The sequence below is a fragment of the Balaenoptera ricei genome, chromosome 3 (genome assembly GCF_028023285.1).
Source record: "Balaenoptera ricei isolate mBalRic1 chromosome 3, mBalRic1.hap2, whole genome shotgun sequence".
Classification (NCBI taxonomy): domain Eukaryota; kingdom Metazoa; phylum Chordata; class Mammalia; order Artiodactyla; family Balaenopteridae; genus Balaenoptera; species Balaenoptera ricei.
This window is the reverse complement of record NC_082641.1, coordinates 173,209,899-173,232,682: the sequence shown is the minus strand read 5'-3', so window position 1 is coordinate 173,232,682 and position 22,784 is coordinate 173,209,899. Positions and strand designations below refer to the sequence as shown.

The following is a 22,784-nucleotide window of genomic DNA, read 5'->3' as shown; positions in this document are numbered from 1 at the left end:
AAGCCTATGAGACAGAAGAGTGTAGAAAGTGACCCACTTCTGGCTTGTCTGGATCCACAAATCAGATGACATCATTAGGCTTTGGTTTCTAGGCTCTGCTTTTTGAAATTGTCTCCATTCTCCATGTGGACAGGACATGCCTGAAGATCCAGACCTTTGGTCCTCTCCAAAGTGATTCTCTTTCCCAGCCATCCTCCCAGCCTTCTCATCAAATGATTTATTGATTTTGATTGGCTGTGCTGGGGTGATATGCTCATGCCTGAACCAATCACTGTAGGGGAAGGGGTGCTCTGATTGGCTTAGGCTTGAGTCACATCAGCGGGTCTCTGGCATTGGGGGTGGAGCCAACTCCATGGGAATGGGGAAGAGGAATGGTCCTTTTAAAGGTGTATTAGGGTGCACTAGCTGGTGTAAGAAACAGCCCTCACATCTGCAGTGGCTTAGTACAGCAAGAATGTACTTCTCAGTCACCTAAAGCCCAGTCGGATAATCAGCAGGTGGCCTTCCACACTGTGATTCCAGGGCCCAGGCTCTTTCCATCTCGTGGCTCTACTATCCCGTAAGCACTTGAAAGTCTTGCTTCTAGCCTCTAGGGAGATTAGGAAGGCTCACACAGGAGGTTTTGGTGGGTCACATCTAGAAGTAGTGAACCTCATTTCTGCCAACATGCTAATCGACCAAAATTTTGTCCCATGGTGTGTACCAGAGAGGACTTCAGTAGGAAACAGAAGATACATCAAGAATTGAATTAAGAGATGTGGGCGGGCAGTTACCAAAGCAGAGAGGGAGGGAGGAAGGTAGAGGGAGGGAGGAACAGCTGCCCCACAGGAGCTGTAACCTGAGGAAGCCAACAGAATAAATGCCCCAACTTCATGCCCTCCCCCCATATCCCACCAGGGATCCCCATTGTCCAAACCCAACTGGAAGCCAGAGGATAAGGAGCTCAATGAGGCTGTCTGCACAGGTCGGCCTCCCTGGGCATAGCAGAGTAGAGAAGGAGGAGGAGTGGATTCTGGGTAACAGAAGACAGCCCATACCATGGCTCACCTAACTGCAGAGCGTACCTGGACATTGAGTCCATGTGTGCATCCAGGAGGAGGAGGTTTGGTGGACACATTACATTGTCTTTTACACAAGGAGAAATCAGGTTCCCAGAGGGCAAAAAAAAAAATCTTCTCTTCTGCTATTATTATTGTTGCTGGTGGTAGTGTGATTATTGGTTCTCTCTGCATGCTAGTATCTCCTTTACTCTTTCCTCGCCCTGAGAGTTCTTTCCCTTTCAGAGGAAATTTTTTGGTGTCCTTGAAAGGTGTTCAGTTTTATGCCAGGCTTGAGTGTGGGGCCCTCTGCTCAGACAGCGGATCGTTTGGGTGTCAGCAGGGAATCTGTGCCCCTGGCGAGGCCCTTGGCTTAAACCAAGGCTGTGGTGGGGGAAGGTGTGTGGATGGGGTCAGAGAGGGCAGCTTCCTGCCCAAAGAAAGTGACTATCTTGCTGGAGGTGAAACCTAGGAGAGGCCCTTCAGGCTGAGCCCAGGAAGGTGGACTCTGGTCCTACCGGCAGGAAGCAACTCTCCAACCCCACATCTGCTCCCTCCTCTCTTTGGCCGCCAGAAGTAGGTGCACAAGTGAAACTGCAGCCCTGATGTGCTAACAATGGCTCGCGCCCACCCCACCCCAATCTGGTCCGGCTGTGTTAGCGGTGGATCCCCATCTCCAGCCTCCTGCGAGGTCAGCCCAGCGACTGTAACAATGGCCTGTCCCCTCCCAGCCTCACCTACTTCTTTGAATCCCCCAAGGCTCTGTGGCGATGAGGGCAGCACTGTCTTGACTTCCTCCATTCAAGCTGAACTGGCCTCTCCTCCCCTCCACGGAGAGCAGAAGAGCAGCCCCTCATCGCCTCTGGCGGCCAGCCGGCCAGGTCCCCTCCTTCCTCCAATCACTCCGAGATCCAGGACAACAATGGGAAGAGAGGTGGTCAGACCCAAGACCTCCAGGGCGGTGTGTGGGGTCCACCTCTCATGAGCTCCATGGTTCCTGGTTTTCATCACCTTCTTCCCAACTTTGCCGCATCCCTGCTTCTGACAGTAATGGCAGCACAGATTCAAATCTCGACTGGACCACTGGCTGGCTTGGGCAAGTGACTTCCCTTCCCTGTGCTCCAGTTTCCTCATCTGTCAATAAAGACAATCTTAGTAACAAGAGTCCTGGACAATAGGGTAAGCACTTCACTTGTATCGATTAAATTCATCCTCTCAACGCCTTAAGGCGTGGGTACCATTGGCATCATCCCATGTAGCAAAAGAGAAAACCAGGACAGAGGGAGGTTCAGTAGCTTGTCTGAGGCCTCCCACTCCACGAGCAGCGCAGGTGGGGTTTGAATCCAGGCTGTCTTGGCTCCAGAATCTGTGCTCTTCTTAATCAATAACAGCAGTAATGATAATGTCCTAATTCAATGTGCTATTGAACAGATTTAATGCAATAATGTAGGCAGAAGAGCTTCATCCAGTGCCCAGCACATAATAAGCACTTAATATAGATGTTAATTATAATTGTAATTACATCATTTTATATTATAGAGTTATATATTAAGATATAAACACATGCTGTAAATACTTAACGTATTAATATGTAGTTCTGTGTTATTGTTATAGTACAGGGGCCAGCAAACTTTTTCTGCAACAGGCCAGATAGTAAAGATCTGAAGCTTTGTGGGCTATAAATCTCTGTCGGGCCATGCAGCTCTGCTGGTGGAGCAGAGACACCCATGGACAATATGTAAACAAACGGCTGTGGCTGTTTTCCAATAAAACTTTATTTATAAAAGCACACCATGGGCCGTAGTTTGCCAAGACCTGATATAGTAAGTATTAATATATGTCAGCAATTTCTTTTCTGTGTTCCTCTGTTTAGATCCTTCTTTTCCCTTCCTTTCTCACAAGGCCAGACTTTCTTTTTCTTCTTTGTTCTGGTCTTTTAGGAAAGCGTGTCAGGCCCAGGAATGTATACTCTCCTAACACCAGGCTGGTTTGTCCGATAAGACATGCAGAGTGAGGGTAGCAGGAACTCCAAGCTCAGGCCTCTCTTCTCTCCCCCATTCCCAAGGTCTAGAAGCCACCATGCTCCTTGCCCATTACTTAGTTTCTCTGCCTCAGGGAAACCCATGAGGATCTCCAAGCTCCTTTCCACACAGCAATTCCCCCCCACCCCCGCCACACTCACCAGCTCCTGCCACACTGGCCTCTTCCCTCTGCCTGGATCCTCCTTCCCCCAGACAACCTCATGGCTTCTCCCTCACCCACTCCAGGTCTTTGTCCAAAGCCCACCTTCTCAGCATCCACACGATTTTAAATTGCCCACCCAGCACTTCCCACCCACTCCCCTGCCTTATTTCTCCCTTTGGCATCCTCTAGTTGTCTGTCTCGCCAGTTTACCGTGACCTCCACAACGGCAGGCAGTTTTATTGGTTTTGTCCTCCAGTGTGGACTAGAACCTTCTAGAACAGCACCTGGCACATCATAGGTGGCCAATAAATGTGTGCTGGATGAGTGAGCACTACAGCTTCATTCATTTTTATTGCTGAGTACTATTTCATCATATAGAAATATCTCAGTTTGCTTATCCATTGATCTGGTGATGGACATTTGGGTTTATTCTTGTTTTGTCCATTATGAATAAAGCCACTGTGAAATTCTTGTACCTTCCCCCAACTCTTCACTTGGAGAATCCTTATAAATCCTTTAGGTCTCCCATTAAATGGTACATCTTCAGAGAGCCTTTCCTGACCCAGTCGCCACCACCCCCAAGTCTAAATTAGGTCTCCCCCTCATCATTCCTCAGAGCACTTATCACAATGTATGTTATTTTGTAGGGGTGCAGGTGGCATTCTGGCCAGGACTCTCTACTCCCAGGAAAATGGAAGGAAAAAACCCACAACAACACAAATATTTGTAAAACAGCTCCAGGGACGTGCTTAGTTAGGTTTCCAAGGACAGAGAGATGAAGAGGAAAAATCAAGGGCTGCTTCTTGAAGGAGGCAGCTCTCCGCGCTCCATTCATCCATAAATCAGCAAACATGGGATGAAAAGAAAATTGTCTTGAGGTCTCTGAGCTCACGGAGTTCGCAGTTGATCATAAAGATGGCGAGGTTGACAAATCACTGTCATACAGTGTTATAAAATATCATGTGGTGTCATACAATGACAAATTGTCATAAAAGCCGACACAGAAGCACTGTGGAGAGCTGGTGTAGATCACACGGACAGTCTATTTCTTAGGGCATCTCTGACCATGTGGTCCAGGGGCCGCTGTTGGAGCCAAACGTGAAGGCAGGTGAGAGTTTGGGCAGGAAAACGCTAAGCTGGGTTCTATGTCGCCTCCACGAGAGATGAGCTTTGTCTGTTTTGTCCTCTGTCGTATCCCCAGCACTTAGGACACCACCTGGCATATAGTAGGTGCTCAATTGATCCTTGCTGCATGTTTAATAATAAAAGTCAATCATTGTGGTTGAGAACCTGAGCTGTGAACTCAGACTGAGTTTGGTAATGAGCCTCAGTTTTACTGCTCTGTAAATTGGATGGAAAATAGTCTCCACCTCATAGGGCTGTATATTCCTTTTGTGAATACTGATCAAATGTATACAGTGGGCAAGGCATTGTTCTAGACACAAGAAGCAGGCAAAAGTCCTTGCCCACATGGGCTTACATCCTCAGTGGGAGAGACATAGGATAAGCAACAAACAAAATAATAAGTAAATTGCCTTGTACTCTAGAAGATTATAAGGGCAATGGAGGAGAACAAGGAAAAGGGGTGGGGATACCAGTTTCTATATTAGATAAGGCCTCACTGAGGAGGTAGCATTTGATCCAAGGCTCAAAAGAAGTGAGGAGGAAGCCATGAGGATGTCTGGGGGAAGAGGGAACAGCAGGTGCAAAGGCCCTGAGGTAAGGTCATGCTTGGCATGTTGGAGGAATAGCAAGGAGGCTGGTGTGGCTGAAGGGAGTGAGCAAAGGGGAGAGTGGGAGGAGGTAAGGGCAGGGAGATGACAGGGCAGGTGGTGCAGGGCCTTGTGGGCTATAGGGAGGACATTGGCTTCTGCTGTGAGTAAGGTGGGAGCCATGGAGAGTCCTGAGCAGAGGAGGGACACGACCTGACTCAGATGTTCACAGGCTCCTCTGGCCACTGTGCGGGGAGCAGACCATGGTGGGGGAAAGGGCAGAAACTGGGGATTAGGGAGGAAGTGACAGTGCTGGTTCAGGCAAGTGGGGGCGGGACTAGGGTATTAGCTGTGGAGATAATGAGTGGTTGGATTCTGGCAACAATTTTAAAAAAATTTGTGGTAAAATATATATAACAACATTTACTATTTTGAGGTGTACAATTCAGTCGCCATTAGTACATTCACAATGTTGTGCAACCATCGCCTCTTTTAGTTTCACAACACTTGATCACCCCAAAAAGAAATCTTATACCCGTTACTAGTCACTTCCCATTCTCTCTCCCCTGCTACCCCACAGTTCCTGGCAACCACCAGTTCTGGATATAATTTGAAGGTTGATCTGTAGGATTTTTGGATAGATAGGTGGTGAGGGCTCAATGAATTAATGTGCAGAAAGCACATAGGTAGCACATACTAGGTGCTCACGGCTGAAATGGCTATGATGTGTTGGCAGTGCTGGTGAGTGCTTTCCAGAAGCCTTGCTCTAATGCTAAACTGGCCTACCCATCTATTTAGAATTGCCACTTGCTGGCTGGGTGTACAGTAGAGCCAGATCTTTGACACCTCCAGTCTGGCTTGGATATGGGTGGGGGAGGAGTACTCAGAAGGGCCAAGCCAGCACCATCCGTTCTGGAACACCATCCAACTCCGGTGCAGATTTCCCAGAACCGTGCAGGAAAATGTCCAGGGAGGGACAATGCAGCTGATGGGAGTTCTGGCAAGCCCTGGCCTTGGCTTCCTGAGGCTGTTACACAAACTAGTGTTTAGAGCGTCAACCAAGATGGCAGCTTTCAGGGCAAGAGCAAGAAGCATACTCGGTCTCTCCATGGTTGTGCCCCCACTTCCTTGTGGCTTCATACAAATCCCTACTCCATTCTCTGTTGCTGTTGACCTCTCTCTCTAAGTGTGAGCTCTTCATCCCTTTCTTTTTTTTTTTTTTTAATAAATTTATTTATTTATTTATGGCTGTGTTGGGTCTTCGTTTCTGTGCGAGGGCTTTCTCTAGTTGCGGCAAGCGAGGGTCACTCTTTATCGCAGTGCGCGGGCCTCTCACTACCGCGGCCTCTCTTGTTGCGGAGCACAGGCTCCAGACGCGCAGGCTCAGTAGTTGTGGCTCACGGGCCTAGTTGCTCCGCGGCATGTGGGATCTTCCCGGACCAGGGCTCGAACCCATGTACCCTGCATTGGCAGGCAGATTCTCAACCACTGCCCCACCAGGGAAGCCCTTCATCCCTTTCTTGATGTTTGTGATGTGTTTTGGTTTCTAAAGATGAGACCTCTTTACTTATGCTCTGGTGTTAGCTTTCTGTCTCCTTCCATCTCTCCCTCACTCAATGCATTATTTTCCCTTGTCCCTTCTCCCCGCTGCGTGCATTGATATTTATCCTCACAGTTATCTAGACTTTATTCTCAAGTCTTGTCATGTGCAGAACATGGCCCATATGGTTCTGAATTCTGATCCCACTTCTGCCACCTTTGAAGCTGTTTTGACTTTGGGCAAGTCATTTAATCTTCCTGAGTGGAAATCCTTCACCTTGCTCAGCTGCTGTTTGTGGTTCTTCTCTGGTTACACAGTAGAGTGTCTCTTCCCCACCTCCTGGAAGATAGGCGTGGTCATGTAACTTGCTTTAGCCAGTGGAATGTCAGGGGAAGTGACAGGTGTCACTTCTGGGTAGAAGCTTTAAGAGCCAGTGTATGATTCACCATGTTCCCTTTTTCTTGCCTCCACCATCACACATGCACAGAGAGGGAGCCTCCCTCAGACTAGATGCTGGAGAGAGGATTGCCTAGAACAAAGTCCCCATCTCATCTGCAGTGGACATATAGCATGAGCAAGAAAATAGACCTGTGATGTTTTCAGTCACGAAGATTTGGAGGTTTTTTTGTTACTGCAGCAGGATGTAGAATATTCAGAACGTATATTCATCATCTGTGCACTGGGGCTAATATCTAAGCACAATTTTCTGATGAGGGGTATGTATACTCATTTAAATTTCCAGCTAACAAAGATTATTTCCCTTTTGCTTTCTTCCTATGGAGACTCTATTTCCTTTCCCTGTTTTTCAATCTTGAATAAAAATAGAGAAAGAATGGTTTGACTTTTCCTTTGGGGAGATGAATGGTTTCTAAACCCCTGGCCATTGATTCAGACACCCTCAACCTCCTTCTTCCTATGACTTTTTTTTTCTCTCCTTCCCGGATCACTTAGTATCTGCTGAGGGATGAAGGAACCCCTGTTTTAACTCATTCAGTTTTAACTCTTGCCGTCTTCAGCTTCCTTTTCCCCACCTCCCCTTTGCCTGTTCTACTCCTGCTCACCCTACCAGGGAGTTTATACTCAAGTTCTAGAACCTGTAGTGTTCCTCCATTATCTTTGGTTTCTTGCTGGCTTAGCACCCCCTGGGAATCAGCTATAGTAGCAAATTAACAGATAACTCTGAAGTGCCTCGAGCTTGAAGACGTTTCCTTTTGCTCACCTAAGCAGGATCCTGGAGCAATTGCAAGTATCCTGTCCCCTACTGTAAATCCTTCTTCATCACTGTGAGAGATTCAGTCAGGATCAGTGAAGACCCAAGCAGAAGATCTTGGCTGAGCTGTTCCTCGCTGTTCCGGCTGCGCTGGGTGTTGTCATATTGATGAAGCTCCTGGGACTCTGCTGCCAGCAGCCTCTAGGATTAAATCAATAGAGTTTGCAAAAGTAAAAGCTTCTTTTGGAGGCAGAGAATATATTGGTTTATTTTTTAATGATAAAGCCTCAAGGAGAATCTTCATGGATGGCAGGGCCAGCAGAGGAAAAGGCTGGGCAGACCCAAATATTTGAAGAAGTGTTATAGGGGAGCAAATGAAGGAGCTTTCATCCGGGACTTGGGGCTTTCCAGAAAATCTGTTTAACTCGGGTTGCCAATGCAACAGCTGGGAGAGGAGAAGCTGGAAGATTTAGAAAGGACTGCTGTTGAGATATAGAGAGAAATGAAATAGATAGGGATTCATTCGCTCACTTGACAGACATTTATTGGGATCCTGCTACGTGCTCAGCACTGGGATGGGTGCTGAGGATGTCATGGTGAGCAAATTCTATGACAAGTGTTTTTAGAAGAGATGAGGAGGAGAGAAGACCCAGGAGAAGGTCATGTGAATATGGGGGTAGAGGTTGGAGTGATGTTGCCACAAGCCAAGAAACACCTAGAGCCACCAGAAGCTGGAAGAAGCAAGAAAGGCCTCCCCTAGAACCCTTTGGAGGGAGCTTGCCGATACCTTAATTGTGGGTTCCTGGCCTGTATGACTGTTAGGGAATAAATTTCTTTTATGGGTTTTTATGGGTGGGCTTTAAGCCACCCAGTTTGTGGTAATTCATTACAGCAGCTGTAGGAAATGAATACAGATTTGCCTATGAAGTTTGAGATGTCTCTGAGAAGGTGCAAAAGGACACATCCATAGCCAGAACCTCACTCTGGAGCAGGGAGGAAATGGGATGAAGAAATATCCCAACTCCCCCTCTTTTCCTTCAGTCATCTTGCTGGTGCTTCTCATTGGCCAAACCCACCCAGAAGGCAGGAGACGAGGAAGTCTGGGTAATGCCGTTTACCAGAGTCAGTCCTGCTTTTCCCAAGACACAGAGCAGAGCAATGAGTAGATATTTGGGAGGCAAGGGCAGCAAGAGATGACAAAACACATCAAAATGCATGAGACTCCCTAGAAAGTAGATGCAGAGAATGGAAGACTGCCTAGGATTGAGCACCAAGGAAGACCAACATTTAGAGATTTAGTATAAAAGGGGGAGTGAGAAGGGGAAACAGAGAAATAGTGACAAGAAGGATAGTAGGAAAACACAAAAGGAGGGCATGACCAATTAATCTGAGCACAGAAAAGTGGTCCTGGGATTGGGCAGCCTGGAGGTCTTTGGCGATCCTCACTATAAGAGTTTTGGTTACGTGATGGGGCTAGAAGCCAGCCTGGAGAGAGTAGAAGAAGAATCTGAGGTGAGGAAGTGGAGGCAACATGTGTAGTCAACTCCTTCTTTACGAAGGGGAGTAGTGAAATGGTTTGGTGGCTGGAGGGAGATTTGAAGTCAAGGGTGGGGTTTCTAATGATGGGAGGATATTTATTTCTCTAAATTGGGTTATTCCCAGCAGTGTACCAATAGGTGCTGGTATCTTTTCCACCTAGGATGCTCTAATTCTTGAATGGCCGTTCGAGGTTTAGGATCATGAATTCAATGTCATCCTCCCAGATCGTTGATCTCGTTCAGGAATGTTACTCTGTACAGACCCCGGGAAAGCAACTGGTGGGGTTCATCCAAGGACAGGCTTTTTCCAGGATGGAAAGGGAGGCAAGGGAGTGATATATAACCAACCTACGTAAGGTTGACAAGGAAGGAGATGAAGGCAGGAGAGAGTGCTGAGAAATGGTGGGGTCAGCAGGTTGTGGGGCTTCATAGGATGGATGTTGGTTTGCATTTAAAAAGTTAGTTAGCTGGGAGGAGGAGAGTGGTACTTAAAGAGAAAGATGATGGGAAGGGGCATTCTGGAGGTAGCTGGTGTCACTACTGGGTGTGTGTGGCTTGGAGTTGACATTGGTCATTGATGAGGATGTAAGGATGTCCTCCAATGATCAGGGATGGAAGGGGCCAGCACGGACAGTGGTCTCGCCACATGGAAATTGAAGATCATAGTTACAGGCTCTACTGAAGTCTTACTCCCAGCTTTTTGTTTTCCTGTGGACCTCAGCATCTTGGCTGCTGAGGCTTGGACCTTGGACGACTTCCTGCTGAGCCCAGTGGCACTGGGAGAGACCTGTGTGGCCTTGTGTGGTTTGGGAGAGGGAATTTCTTGGCCTTCCTGCCTTTCTTGGGGACCTTCTCCTTGGCTGCACCTGGGTTTGAGGGGGCCTTACTCACCTCATCTGGGTTCTTACATACCTTTTTCACCTCACCTGGATTGGGAGGGTCCTTCTTTGTCTCTCTTGCTTTCTTGGGGCTCTTCTCCTTGGCTTCACTGTTTACTTAGGGCTATCATGGCAGATGTCTCCCTGGGCTGGATTTTCCTATTGTTTGGGGAAACTAATCTGAAGCTGCCAGTGGCCCCCTTGGCCTTGGAGTTGATGGTCTTCAGGGAATTTTCAGGTTTGAATTTAAGCCAAGGGGTAGATGAAATATATCGAGAAGATGCTGAGGAAATGGAGGGTTTCGCTGACCACTGCACAGGGGTGACAGTACAACGAGACAGGAGAATGACTTCGCCTTAGTAGAGTGACTATGCCAGGGGACATGGTTGTAAATGTCTCTCTGACCAGGAGACAGAGATCTCACATCACTCAGATGTCTCCAGGGAACTCTACTGTCCTGAAAAAAGAGAGAGAGAGAAACAAAGAGAAGTATTCAGTCCTTATTTGGAGCCTCAGACCCCAAGAGTTTAAAATTAACCAATACCTCCTGCTCAAAACTTGTTTTGGTACTTCTTTCCTTTCTCTTTTTCATTAAGGGAACTTCATTTTGCTGTGTGTGTGTGCATGCGTGTGTGTGTACGTATGTGTGTTTTCCATGAGTCATGTTAATTCTTCCACATTTAAACTTTTTGTTACAGAGCAATTTTTACATTTAAATCAGGGATTTAATTTCAGAATGAACACACATACTCACCTCACTTCCTAAAACACTGTAAAATATAGCCCTGTGAATCTCAGGGTTGATTTGGCAGTATCTATGAGAATGTCAAGCGTGCACCCTGCACCCCCTCTAACCCAGCAATTCCATGTCTTGAAATTTATCCCACAGAAAAAGTCCTCACAGATACACAAGGATGTGTGGTCAGATTATTCATCACAGCTTTGCTTGTAATAGAGACAAACTGGAAGCATTTAGGAGAACAGTAAATAAATGATGATGCATCCATTCACAATAATACTGCACAGCCTTTTAAAAGGGGGAAGTCCAATGTACTGATATGGAAAACGTGTCCATTGTGGTGAAGGGCACAGCAAATCACAGAACGTTATGTATCACGATCCCAATTTTGTAAAAGGAAAACACGATTTGGAATGCTTGTTTTCATGCATTTGATAGTATTTATTGAGCACCTATTATGTGTTAGTACTGTCCTAGTTGCTGGGCATACAATCAAGAACAAGTCAGACAAATCCTTAGCCCCCCACCTCCCTCCAATTAGGGTGGACATTCCAGTGAGGGAGACCAACATAAATAAGACAAATAAATGACCTAATTTGTTTAATGTGAAAAGTTGCTAAAAACTAACAAACAAGCAAAAAACAAACAGGGCAGAGAGGTGGAGATGTTGACAGGGTTGGGATTTTAGATCTGGTAACCAGGGAAGGCCTCAGTGGGAAGACAATGTTTTTTTTTAATTGAACTATAGTTGATTTACAATATTGTGTTAGTTTCAGGTGTACAGTAAAGTGATTCAGATATATATATGCATATTCTTTTTCAGATTCTTTTCCACTATAGTTATTACAAGACATTGAATATAGTTCCCTGTGCTGTACAGTAAATTCTGTTGTTTATCTATTTTATATATAGTGGCATGTATTTGTTAATCCCATACTCCTAATTTATCCCTTCCCCCACCCCACTTTCCCCTTTGGTAACCATAAGTTTGTTTTCTACGTGAGTCTCCGTGAGTTTTGTAAATAAGTTCATTTGTATTGTTTTTTAGATTCCACATATAAGTGATAACATAGTAATATTTGTCTGTCTAACTTATTTCACTTAGTATGATAATCTCTAGGTCCATCCATGTAGCTGCAAATGGCAATATTTCATTATTTTTTATGGCTGTGTAGTATTCCATTGTATGTATATACCACATCTTTATTCATCTGTTGGTGGGCACTTAGGCTGCTTCCATGCCTTGGCTATTGTAAATAGTGCTGCCATGAACATTGGGGTGCATGTATCTTTTCGAATTAGAGTTTTCATCTTTTCTGGATATATGCCCAGGAGTGGGATTGCTGGATCATATGGTAGCTCTATTTTTCGTTTCTTAAGGAACCTCCATACTGTTTTCCATAGTGGCTGCACCAATTTACATTCCCACCAACAGTGTAGGAGGTGTTTTAGTACAACCTGAAGGAGGTGAGAGAGTAAGCCCTGCTCCTAACTAGGGGGAAAGTAGACGAGAGAGCAGCCAGTGCGAAGAATGTGTGTAGGGGAAAATCTGAGAGAGAAACACCAAACTGCTAACATTGATTATCTCTGGGAAGCGGGGTGGTGTAAGGGCTTTTCACTTTTTAAATGATATATTATACATTTTAAAAACTAAAAAAATACCATAAGCACATATTCCTATTATAATTAAAACCATTTATTTTTTTAAAAAGGGATCTTGAGGGCTGTCTGAGGAAAAAGTTACCTGCAAAAGTCAGTGAATAAAAGCATATGAGGTGAACTCTGAGAATCAAGGGGGGGAAAAAGGAGAAGGATAAACAACAGGGATTTTTTAAAAATAGAGGTGAGATTCGCATATCATAATTACCCATTTTAAAGTGAACAGTTCAGCAAATCAGCTATACCTCAATAAAAAATAAAGTGAACAGTTCAGTGGCATTTAGTACACTCACAATGTTGTGCACCCACCACCTCTATCTAGTTCTAAAATATCTTCCTCACCCCAAAAGGAAACCCTGTACCCATTATGCATTTCCTGCCGCCTCCAGGCTCCTGGCAAACACAAATCAGCATTCTGTCTCTATGCAGTAATCTATTCTAGATAAACAAAATGTCGAAACAGCCCCAAAGTGGGTGAATGGTTAAACAAATTGTGGTATATCCGTACAATGGAATATTATTCAGCCTTAAGAATGAGTGAAGTATGGATACATGCCACAATGTGGACGAACCGCAAGAACATTATGCTAAGTGAAAGAAGCCAGACACAAAAGGTCACGTATTGTAGGATCCCATTTGTATGAAATATCTGATGGATATTTTTGCAACATTTATTTTAAGCCTGATATTCAGAGAGTGGACCACACACATTCACTGTGTTTTGTTCCTGGAAACACTTCAGATTTGAGAGGCAGCCTCATCAGTGATGATGAGACTAGGTGTTTATGCTCTCCAATGACGGGAGGGGAATGAGACTTACATGGGTAAAAAAAGAAATAGGAAAAGTTAGTAATACTGGTGGCAGCAATTGAAATAAAAATAATGAACATTGATTGCATGATTACAATGAGATGAACCCTGTATTATGCTTTCGTAAGCATATAAAGCTTCCCAATCTCACAGGAACCAGAGTAAACCATAACAAAACACTCACATTTACTGAGTACATTCTATATGCCACGCTCTGTTCTGCGTGTATTACCGTGTGTATCCACTCATTCCATTCTCATGCAGCCCTATGAGGTAGGTGCTACTTTTCACATTATATATATGAGGAAGCTGAGGCTTGGGGAAGGAAACTCCTTTGCCCAAGTCCAAAACCATGTCTGACCCCCAAACCCTTTCAACTACCTTGCTGTATGATTTCTCATGCAGATATTTCCAATTTTCTGAGCTGAAGCATGATTTACCTGCCCTGGATAGACTTCTCTTTTCAGAACCAAAGTGTTGAAAATCCTTGGATAATATTAAAAAAACAAACAGCACATCAAATCTATTTAGTGTTGGGATTTTCATTTTCTCTTCATTTGATTTTCCTGCTGACGTAATGAATCTTTTTGCATGTGTATGCCTCTACTGTGTATGTTAAATGTAGGCCTTTGCAATTGTCTCAGAGAGTGTTAATACTTGACACTGGGTTTACTTGCCCTGCCCCAGCTTGCCTTGTCTGGGAGGATGTGCAATTTAAACTTGCGCCTCTTGCCGCTGGCCGTGGTGCTGAAAATATCCCGGGCCGCTCCAGAGTTGCCCTTGTTAGCGCGTCGTCACCCATCAGTCTCAAGCTGATCTGCTGGAGGAGAGCTCTTTTCTAGCTTGATTTTGGTTAGTACCGCGTGTTGGAGAGTTCGAAGCCAATGTCTGAGAACTCGAGGGAGACTATTTGTATTGTTCAAAGTTGAAATATTCGTTAACATGACCCATTCAGGATGGGCTTATGAAGGTGTGGACCAGCATGCAGTGGTTGATAATTACTGCATTAAATTGTGGCAGTGGTTGGAACTCAGGTGAGGGCTGATCCAGTTGGCCTCATCCATGGTTAACACCCCAGGTGTACCCCCACTCCAATTTTTAAATAAAGGCAGAAACATCCACCTTCTAACAAGTAAGGGTAAGCTGTTGAGTGGTCTGTGGTGGGGACCACCAGCCTGGATCTTGGAGCGAGCCCTACTGCACGTATGACCTTGAGCAATTTATTTATCCACTCTGACCCTTAATTTCCTTATCTGGAAAATGGGGCTTGCAATAGAACCTACCTTGTAGAATTGTTGCAAGCAATTAACTGAAACAACGAGTGCTTAGTCTGCCCAACGAAGCACTCAGTAAATGGCAGCTGTAATTATGTTGTTGTGCCTGTTATGGCCCCATAATAGTTGATCTTATTGCCGAGTTAAATTGTGGCATGTTTAGCGGGGCAAGGAATATGTCCTACACCCATACATTCAGGGCCCTGGTATCCCCTACTCTTTTCCTGGTAATTGTGACGAGCATGGAACTAACATGAAAATAAGACCTACTGGGCTTCTCCCCATAAGCTCAACTGCTTGGTTGACTCATTGAAGTATGCGTTTCCTCAGAGCACACCCATCAGGCAGCCCCCATGGTAGTGTCAAGACCTTGATGAGTTAACAAACCTGATCTGATTTTTCACACCAACCACAGGAGGCTGGAAATGAGATGGGAATGGGGGGTACCACAAACAGAAGGATGAATTATTTGGACATTCTGCAAGGTCTTGCCAAGGGGCTGGAACCATCAGCCACACCAGCTTTACAAGCTGATTTTCCTTGATGTTCTGAGCAGCTCCTGTTCACAGATGCAGCCGTTCTTCCCTGCAGAGAAATCACTTGGTCGTTTCCAGTGTCACACACAGCCCCTCTCTGGGGCCTCTGTGGGTCCTGATCAATCTAATTGTGGGAGAAGCTTTGTGTATCTGCACTTGCCTGCAGGGCTGTTTGCTAGCCTGACTTCCGTGAGCCATTTCAGGAGCCAGCTTTTCCTCCCACCAGGGATGCTTCTCTCCTTTCATCCACCCCCCCCCCCACCCCTTCCTTGGCCTCTTTGGCTGGCTGATTATTCTGGATACCACTGAAACAGGTGCTTTCTCCCTGAACCAATCAGGGAGCGGGAAGGCTCAGCTCAGCTAGCAGAGGCATTGCTCACCGCAGCTGTGAGTTAGAACCCAGGCTTTCTAAATTGGGAGGATCAGGCACGGCTCAGGGTTGGGCTGAGAAAGCCTCACCTCCCCCTGCCTGGACTACCTTTGACTTCTGTTTGGGGAGAGAAACTCCTGTGCCAAGAACTCAGTACCCCACCTTTGCGTCTGTGCACCAACCACAACATTGCCTATTTCAAGGAGCCGGTTGTATCCTTAGTGTGCCCATGGAGACTTGGCACATGATGAGGTGAGGGGAGAGATGTGGAAAGCAAGACCCACTCACTCTTCCTTCCTTCCACAGGTGTTTACTGAGCACCTACTCTGTAACAGATCTCCTCTTAGGTGCTGAGAATAAAGCAGACAAAAATCCCTGCTTGCACAGAGCTTATAGTCTAATAGGTGAGAGAAACAGTGAACCAGATAAAGGAGAAAAACATAGCAGACGTTTGGGGACAAGGGTCAAGGAAAAAAAATAAGCAGGGAAAGGGGGCAAAAGCCTCACTGAGGATATGACCTTTGAGAAAAGACCTAAAAGAAGGGAGGGAGGGAACCATGTGGGTCTCTGGTGGGTGTGGAGGGAAGAGCATTCTAGGGGAAAGAATTGCAGGTGCAAAGGTCCTGGCGGTAGAATGTGCCTTATGTGTTTGAGAAAGATGGAGGAGGCCAGTGGGGCTGCAGCTGAGTGAACAAGGGGGAGAATGGAGGAGATGAGGGCAGGGAGGTGATGGGGGCCGGTCATGCAGGACCTTGCTGGCTGCTGGGAGGACTTTGACTTTTCTTCTGAGTGAGATGGTAGCCATGGGAGGGCTGTGCATATTTCCACGTGCAGTAAGCCAGAATTTTCTTTGCTGCTTATTTGTCTCACTTCAACATTACTCTTGTTCCATCAAGATCTTGGGTTTCTTTTCAGCCCCCTTCAGTGGAGGTAGAAGACTGGTCCAGGCCTCCTGAATTCTCCTCCTGGGGTCAGAACATGGAGGAGAAGGCTTGGAGGAAAAAGGCGAGCCCCCACTTCTTTCTGGATGACTCAAAGCCACAATTACCTGGGCTCCTCCTCCCCCTGAAATAGATCTAAGGCAGCACTTCCCAAACTTCAGTGTGCACACAGAGCCCCTGAAGATCTTGCTAAAATGCATGTTCTGACTCAGCAGGTCACCATGGGGCCTGACATTCTGCTTTTCTAATGGGTGTTGCCTATGCTGTTGGTTCGTGGATCACACGTTGAGTAGCAAGGGTGTAAGGTCAGTGTTGCAGGCACCCATCTGGCGTGTGTCTGTGGACATTGGTGGGGCGCATGGGTGTGTGCAGAGAGAGAGGGGATGACATTTGATAGCCAGTGTGCCCATGTCTGACAAAAAATGAGAAAAAGAAATAAGGTGGGAGTGGGCAGGCGCTTTCTGTTGGCCCCCATGCTGACTAAGGCTTCATTGTCATACCCAAGAGCTCTGGGTCTGAAACCCAGGTGACAGCGGCCAACTGAAAGCCTGAGAATGCAGCCCATAAGAGTGCAGCTTGCTCCTGGCCTTCTGGGACTCTTCCTGGAACGTCAGCTCGAATCTGATGCAAAGGAAGTCACATCCCAGCTGTTTAGGGGCAGGAGGACAGGGGGCCCTGAGAAGTGAGGCTGCAGCTTCACGCAGAAGCTAACAGGGAGGTAGTTGGCAGGGAAGGGAAGTGAAATCATCGGATTCAAATCATGGCTTCAGAAGCCTCGGCGAGGGGAGGCCAGGGAAGGGCTTGGCATTGCTTCTTTGTGTACAAATATTGTCTCTTATTTTCTGGGCTGCAGGGTGAGACAGAACGGAGTATTTGTGCAACACAGCCCAGCTTTGTTCTCTGTGCTTCTAATGACTGTCAGCTCGGAGGCAGGAAGCCAATCAGAGAGGATCGTCAGCAGGAATGGTTTTTGTTGACTCCCCAAATTGCCCTGAGTCTTGGATTTGCTTTTCAAAGTGTGCGTGGAGCGTGGCTCAGCTGCTTTCAGCTGGAGGCAAAGGCTGAAGCTGGTGACAAAGAAGACCTGGTTTTCCCAGCTCACTTAGACTCTTACTCCCAGGTCGTCTATTTTAGACTTTGTTTTCACACCTGGAGAGTGGGTAGACGCTCCAACTCCTCCTCCAGCCTGTAAGATCCCTTGGTTTTTACAGAGCTTCCAAGATGCCAAATGTAACCCTAGGGCCAAACAGGAGACTGAGGCTAGTTAAGTTTGTAAGAGAGAAAGCTGGGAGGAGGGCAGTAGTTTAACATGGCCAAGTTCAAGACATGCTGTTTGATCTTTCTGCAAAACAGTGGATTTCAGTGTTCCCAGGGGATACTTGGCAATATCTGGAGATGACTTTTGGTTGTCGTAAGTTTTGGCTGTCATAACTGGAGAGGAGGATGCTACTGGCATCTGGTGGGTGGCGGCCAGATATGCTGCTTAACATCCTACTACATACAGGACAGCCCCCCCCACACACACACACACAGAGAATGATCACCCGCAAATGTCAGTAGTGCAGAAGTTGGAAACTCCTGCTCCAGAGTAACCAATACCCCTATGGCTTTCTCCCTCTAACATCCATTTCTCCACACCTAAACCTCCTTCTCAGAAATTGCCAGCTTTGTTATGTTAGTTTCCGTTCCATTTAAGGGAATTATTGATATGTATGTTCTTACTGCCGTTTTGTTAATTGTTTTGGATTTGTTTTTGTAGGTCATTTTTCTTCTCTTCCTCTTTTGTTCTCTTCTAATATAAAATCAAAAATTAAATTCAAAAAAGAAAAGAAAAGAAGTTGCCAGCTTTGTTTACTAAGGCTAGAGGCCTGAGGGTGCTTCTGCAGATCTGGCAGGGGGACAGGGATATTCTGGTTTACCAACTGATCAGCAGATCAGGCCCTAATATGAAGTGAGCAGGACAGACCCCACCCCCCAAGGGCAGACCCTCCAGTGGGCCTATCTGGTAGCCTCGTCAACCCGGAGGAGGGTTCCCAGGGCTCCCAGCGAGGAGTTTGTGCCTAGAGAGAGAGGGAATGTACATCTGGAAATAGCCATATGGACTGACCATCCCTTCCCTCCCTCAGATCTTGAAAGCTCTGCTTCTCGGAGACTTGCCCTGACCACCATATTATATTTTATTGAGGTGAAATTCACAGAACAATACTAACCATTTTTAAGTGACTAATTCAGTAGCATTCAGTACATTCAGAAGGTTGTTCAGCTATCACCTTTATCTAGTTCCAAAACATTAAGCAGCTACTCACCGTTTTCCCCTCCCCCAGCCCTGGGCAACCACCAATCTGCTCTCTGATTGTGTATTTTCCCGTTATGGACATTTCGTATCAATGGAATTCATACAATATGTGGTCTTTTGTGTATGGCTTCTTTGACTTAGCATAATGTTTTCAAGGTTCATCCACATCGTAGCATGTGTTAGTACTTCATTTTTTATGGCTGAATAATATTCCATTCTATGGATATACCACATGTTGTTTAACTATTCATTCATTGATGGACATTTGGGCTCTTTCCACCTTTTGGCTATTGTGAATATTGATGCTGTGAACATGTATCTGAGTACCGGTTTTCCAATTCTTTGGGTGTATAGCTAGGAGTGGAATTGCTGGATCGTATGGTAATTCTGTGTTTTAACTTTTTGAGGAGCCATCAAACTACTTTCCTCAGTGGCAGCACTGTTTTTACATTCCCACCAGCAATGCACAGTGGTTCCAATTTGTCACATTCTCACCAACACTTATTGTTTTCTGTTTTTTTCATTCTCGTCATCCTAGTGGATGTGAAGTGGCATCTCATTGTGGTTTTTTTTTTTTGTTTTTTTTTTTTTTTAATGTCTGAAACATTTATATTAACATATTTCCATACATATTTCCATACAAGTACAAATATAAGATTTTTAGAAATTTCATGTAATGTCTGAAACATTTATATTAACATGTTTCCATACAAATAATCATTGTGGTTTTGATTTGCATTTTCCTAATCCTCTTTGGAGAAATGTCTCTTCAAGCCCTTTGCCTATTATTTAATTGGGTTATCGTTTTGTTGTTGAGTTGTAAGTGTTCTTTATATATTTTGATACCAGACCCTTACCAGATATCTGATTTGCAAGTACTTTCTCTCATTCTGTTGGTTGGTTTTTTGCTTTTGTTTTTGTTTTTTCACTTTACTGACAATGCCTTTTGGCTCACAGAATTTTAAATTTTGGCCAAGTTCAATTTATCTATTTTTTCTTTTGTTGCTCATGCTTTTATTTTTTTTAAATTTATTTATTTATTTTTCTATTTTTGGCTGTGTTGGGTCTTCGTTTCTGTGCGAGGGCCTTCTCTAGTTGTGGCGAGCGGGGGCCACTCCTCATCGCGGTGCGCGGGCCTCTCACTATCGCGGCCTCTCTTGTTGCGGAGCACAGGCTCCAGACGTGCAGGCTCAGTAGTTGTGGCTCACGGGCCCAGTTGCTCTGCGGCATGTGGGATCTTCCCAGACCAGGGCTCGAACCCATGTCCCCCGCATTGGCAGGCAGATTCTCAACCACTGCGCCACCAGGGAAGCCCGCTCATGCTTTTGATATCAGATCTGATTACTGTATTTTGTTTTTAGCTTTAGAATATAATTTTTAAAACATCTTTATTGGAGTATAAGTGCTTTACAATGGTGTGTTCGTTTCTGCTTTATAACAAAGTGAATCAGCTATACATATACATATATCCCCATTATCTCCTCCCTCTTGCGTCTCTCTCCCACCCTCCCTATCTCACCCCTCTAGGTGGTCACAAAGCACTGAGCTGATCTCCCTGTGCTATGCGGCTGCTACCCACTAGCTATCTATTTTACATTTGGTATGATTACTGTATTTTAAATTGCAACCACCGATCTCCTTTCCTGCTTTTTCTGTCTATAGCATTCACCATCTTTTAATGTACTGTATAATGTGGTTATCTCACTTACTCACTTCTCCTTCACAATGGCAGCTGTGTCCCTAGTGCCCAGAACAGGACCTGACACACAGTAGGTGCTGAATTAATATTTGTCCAATGAAGGTTGGAGGTGAAACGGAGGAAGCCTATCCACATTTTCCTTACAAAGTCATCTGCCAGGTTTTCAGGGCAGTGAAACTACTCTATATCAGGCTATAATGGTAGATCCATGTCATTAAACATTTGCTCAGGCTCATGGAGTGTACAACACCAAGAATGAACCGTCATGTAAGCTATGGACTTTGGGTGATCACGATGTGTCAATGTAGGTTCATCGATTATAACAAATGTGCCACTCTCGGGGGGTATGTTGATAACGGGGGAGGCTGTGCCTATGTGGGGGACAGGGGCACATGGGACATCTCTGTACCTTCCACTCAACTGTGCTTTGAACCTAAACAAAGCTGGAAAGATTTTCCTTAATTCTGTGATACTCCCTTTGAATATATGATTTTAGCCACCATCATAGCAAACTGCATTGTCCTCGCCCTGGAGCAACACCTACCTGATGACGACAAGACCCCGATGTCTGAACGACTGGTGAGTGAGGTCTCTCTAGGGGAGGTCTCTTCTTTGCTTTGGTGGCAAACTGGTGTGGCCCTGGGAGCCGAGGGCAGAGTGGGCTCTCCGTCTTGGCACCAAGAACCGGATCGTGGGCCCTCTACCTGGGGAGCCTAAATTTCATGAACACAGTCATCTGGGGAGAGAGGTGCCCTCACTGCCCAAAATTCTTAGGAATTCCCTAGCCGTCCAGTGGTTAGGACTCAGCGCTTTCACTGCCAGGGCTCGGGTTCAAACCCTGGTCGGGGAACTAAGATCTTGAACACCCCAAGGCGCATCCAAAAAAATTAAAATAAAAATACAAATAAATAAATAAAATTTACAAAATAAAAACAAAACAAAATTCTTGTGAAAAATGTTGACCATACACAAATACACAGAGAACAGTACTGTGAACCCCTCGTGAACCCATCATTCAGATTCAACAACTGTCAAGATTTTGCCTCATTTCATATTTTCTGTCCCTTTTTATTTCCTTGGTTTGTCTTTCTTGGCCAAAGTATTTTAAGGCAAATCCCAGATAAAATGTCAGTTCACTGCCATATACTTAAGTCTGCATGGCTAAAAACATGGGCACTTTCTGGGGATTCCCTGGCGGTCCAGTGGTTAAGACTCGGTGCTTTCACTGCTGTGACCTGTGTTCAATTCCTGGTTGGGGAACTAAGATCCTGCAAGCCATGCGGCATGGCCAAAAAATAAATATGGGCACTTTCTTACATCACCCCAGTGAGATGTTTACACCCAACACAACAGTGGTTCCTGGGAATCATCGAAGACCCAGCCACTAATCAAATATCCGTGATTGTTTCAGAAATGGCATTTTACAGGACATTTGAACCAAGACCCAAACATGGTCTAGATTTTATGTTGCTTAAGACTTTTAATCTAAAGCAGTTATTTTCCCTTCTGCCGTTGACTCTGCAGAAACCAGTCCAGTTGCTCTAAGGAATGTCCCACATTCTGACTTTTGCCTGGTTGCTTGCTTGGGATGTCATTTAGCTCGTTCTTCTATCCCCAGTGTTTCCTATATATGAATATCAGCTCTGGAGGGACATTCAAAATCCAGCTGATGATTTGGTGAAACTCTGCAGAGCTGTAAAACTAGTACTAAGATCTTTCTCGATGCCCCTAGCCATCCCCCAGCCCCCTGGTTCCCCTCCTGGCATTCTGACAGTGCCAAGAAGGAGACCCCTCTCCTTTCCATCACCATTTCAAAGCCAGCTGTCATAACTCAAGTGTAGGGAGAGAGAGATGTTAGAATCCACTCATTCCTAATCCACAAAGCATCAATGATCTCAAGGCTTTTAAATTTTAATAGTTACATATTATAATGTGAATCCTAAAAATAGATAACTAGTCCAGAAAAACTGTGATTTCAGGACTTTTTTGTTTGTTTTTGCTTACAATCAAGCTATGTAAAAAGAGTCCCTTGAAAGAATAGTAAACAAATGGTAGTACTGGTGGCAAGCTGGCATGGAAAGACTTATGAAAGCAGAATGCAAATGATTGAAGCTTGAGAAACATTGCCATAACACATGGGGAAACATCCATGTAGGGGCTCTCTGATGGAGCGGAGCTTATAGCTTAATTCCAAGTACTATAGACTATCAGCTGGAAGCCAGATCTGGCAGGAGGTCTGGCAGGGGGCTGGGAGTTGGGACATTGGCCATTTGCGAGCCAGTGCAGAAGCATTGATTCCAATATTTTAGCAACCTGAACAGCTGTACTGGTGCATACCAGCTTCGAACCATCGCAAGTGTC

The 22,784-nt window shown here is 45.5% G+C and overlaps 1 protein-coding gene across 1 annotated transcript in view; it reads left to right on the top strand.

Annotated features, from left to right (window-relative positions):
- The window catches only part of CACNA1A (calcium voltage-gated channel subunit alpha1 A), a 236,845-nt gene that overhangs the window by 21,676 nt on the left and 192,385 nt on the right, over positions 1-22,784 (top strand). The window contains exon 2 of the mRNA XM_059918274.1: positions 20,897-21,002. Coding sequence (XP_059774257.1) covers positions 20,897-21,002 — 106 coding nt within the window. The remainder of the gene's footprint in view (positions 1-20,896; positions 21,003-22,784) is intronic.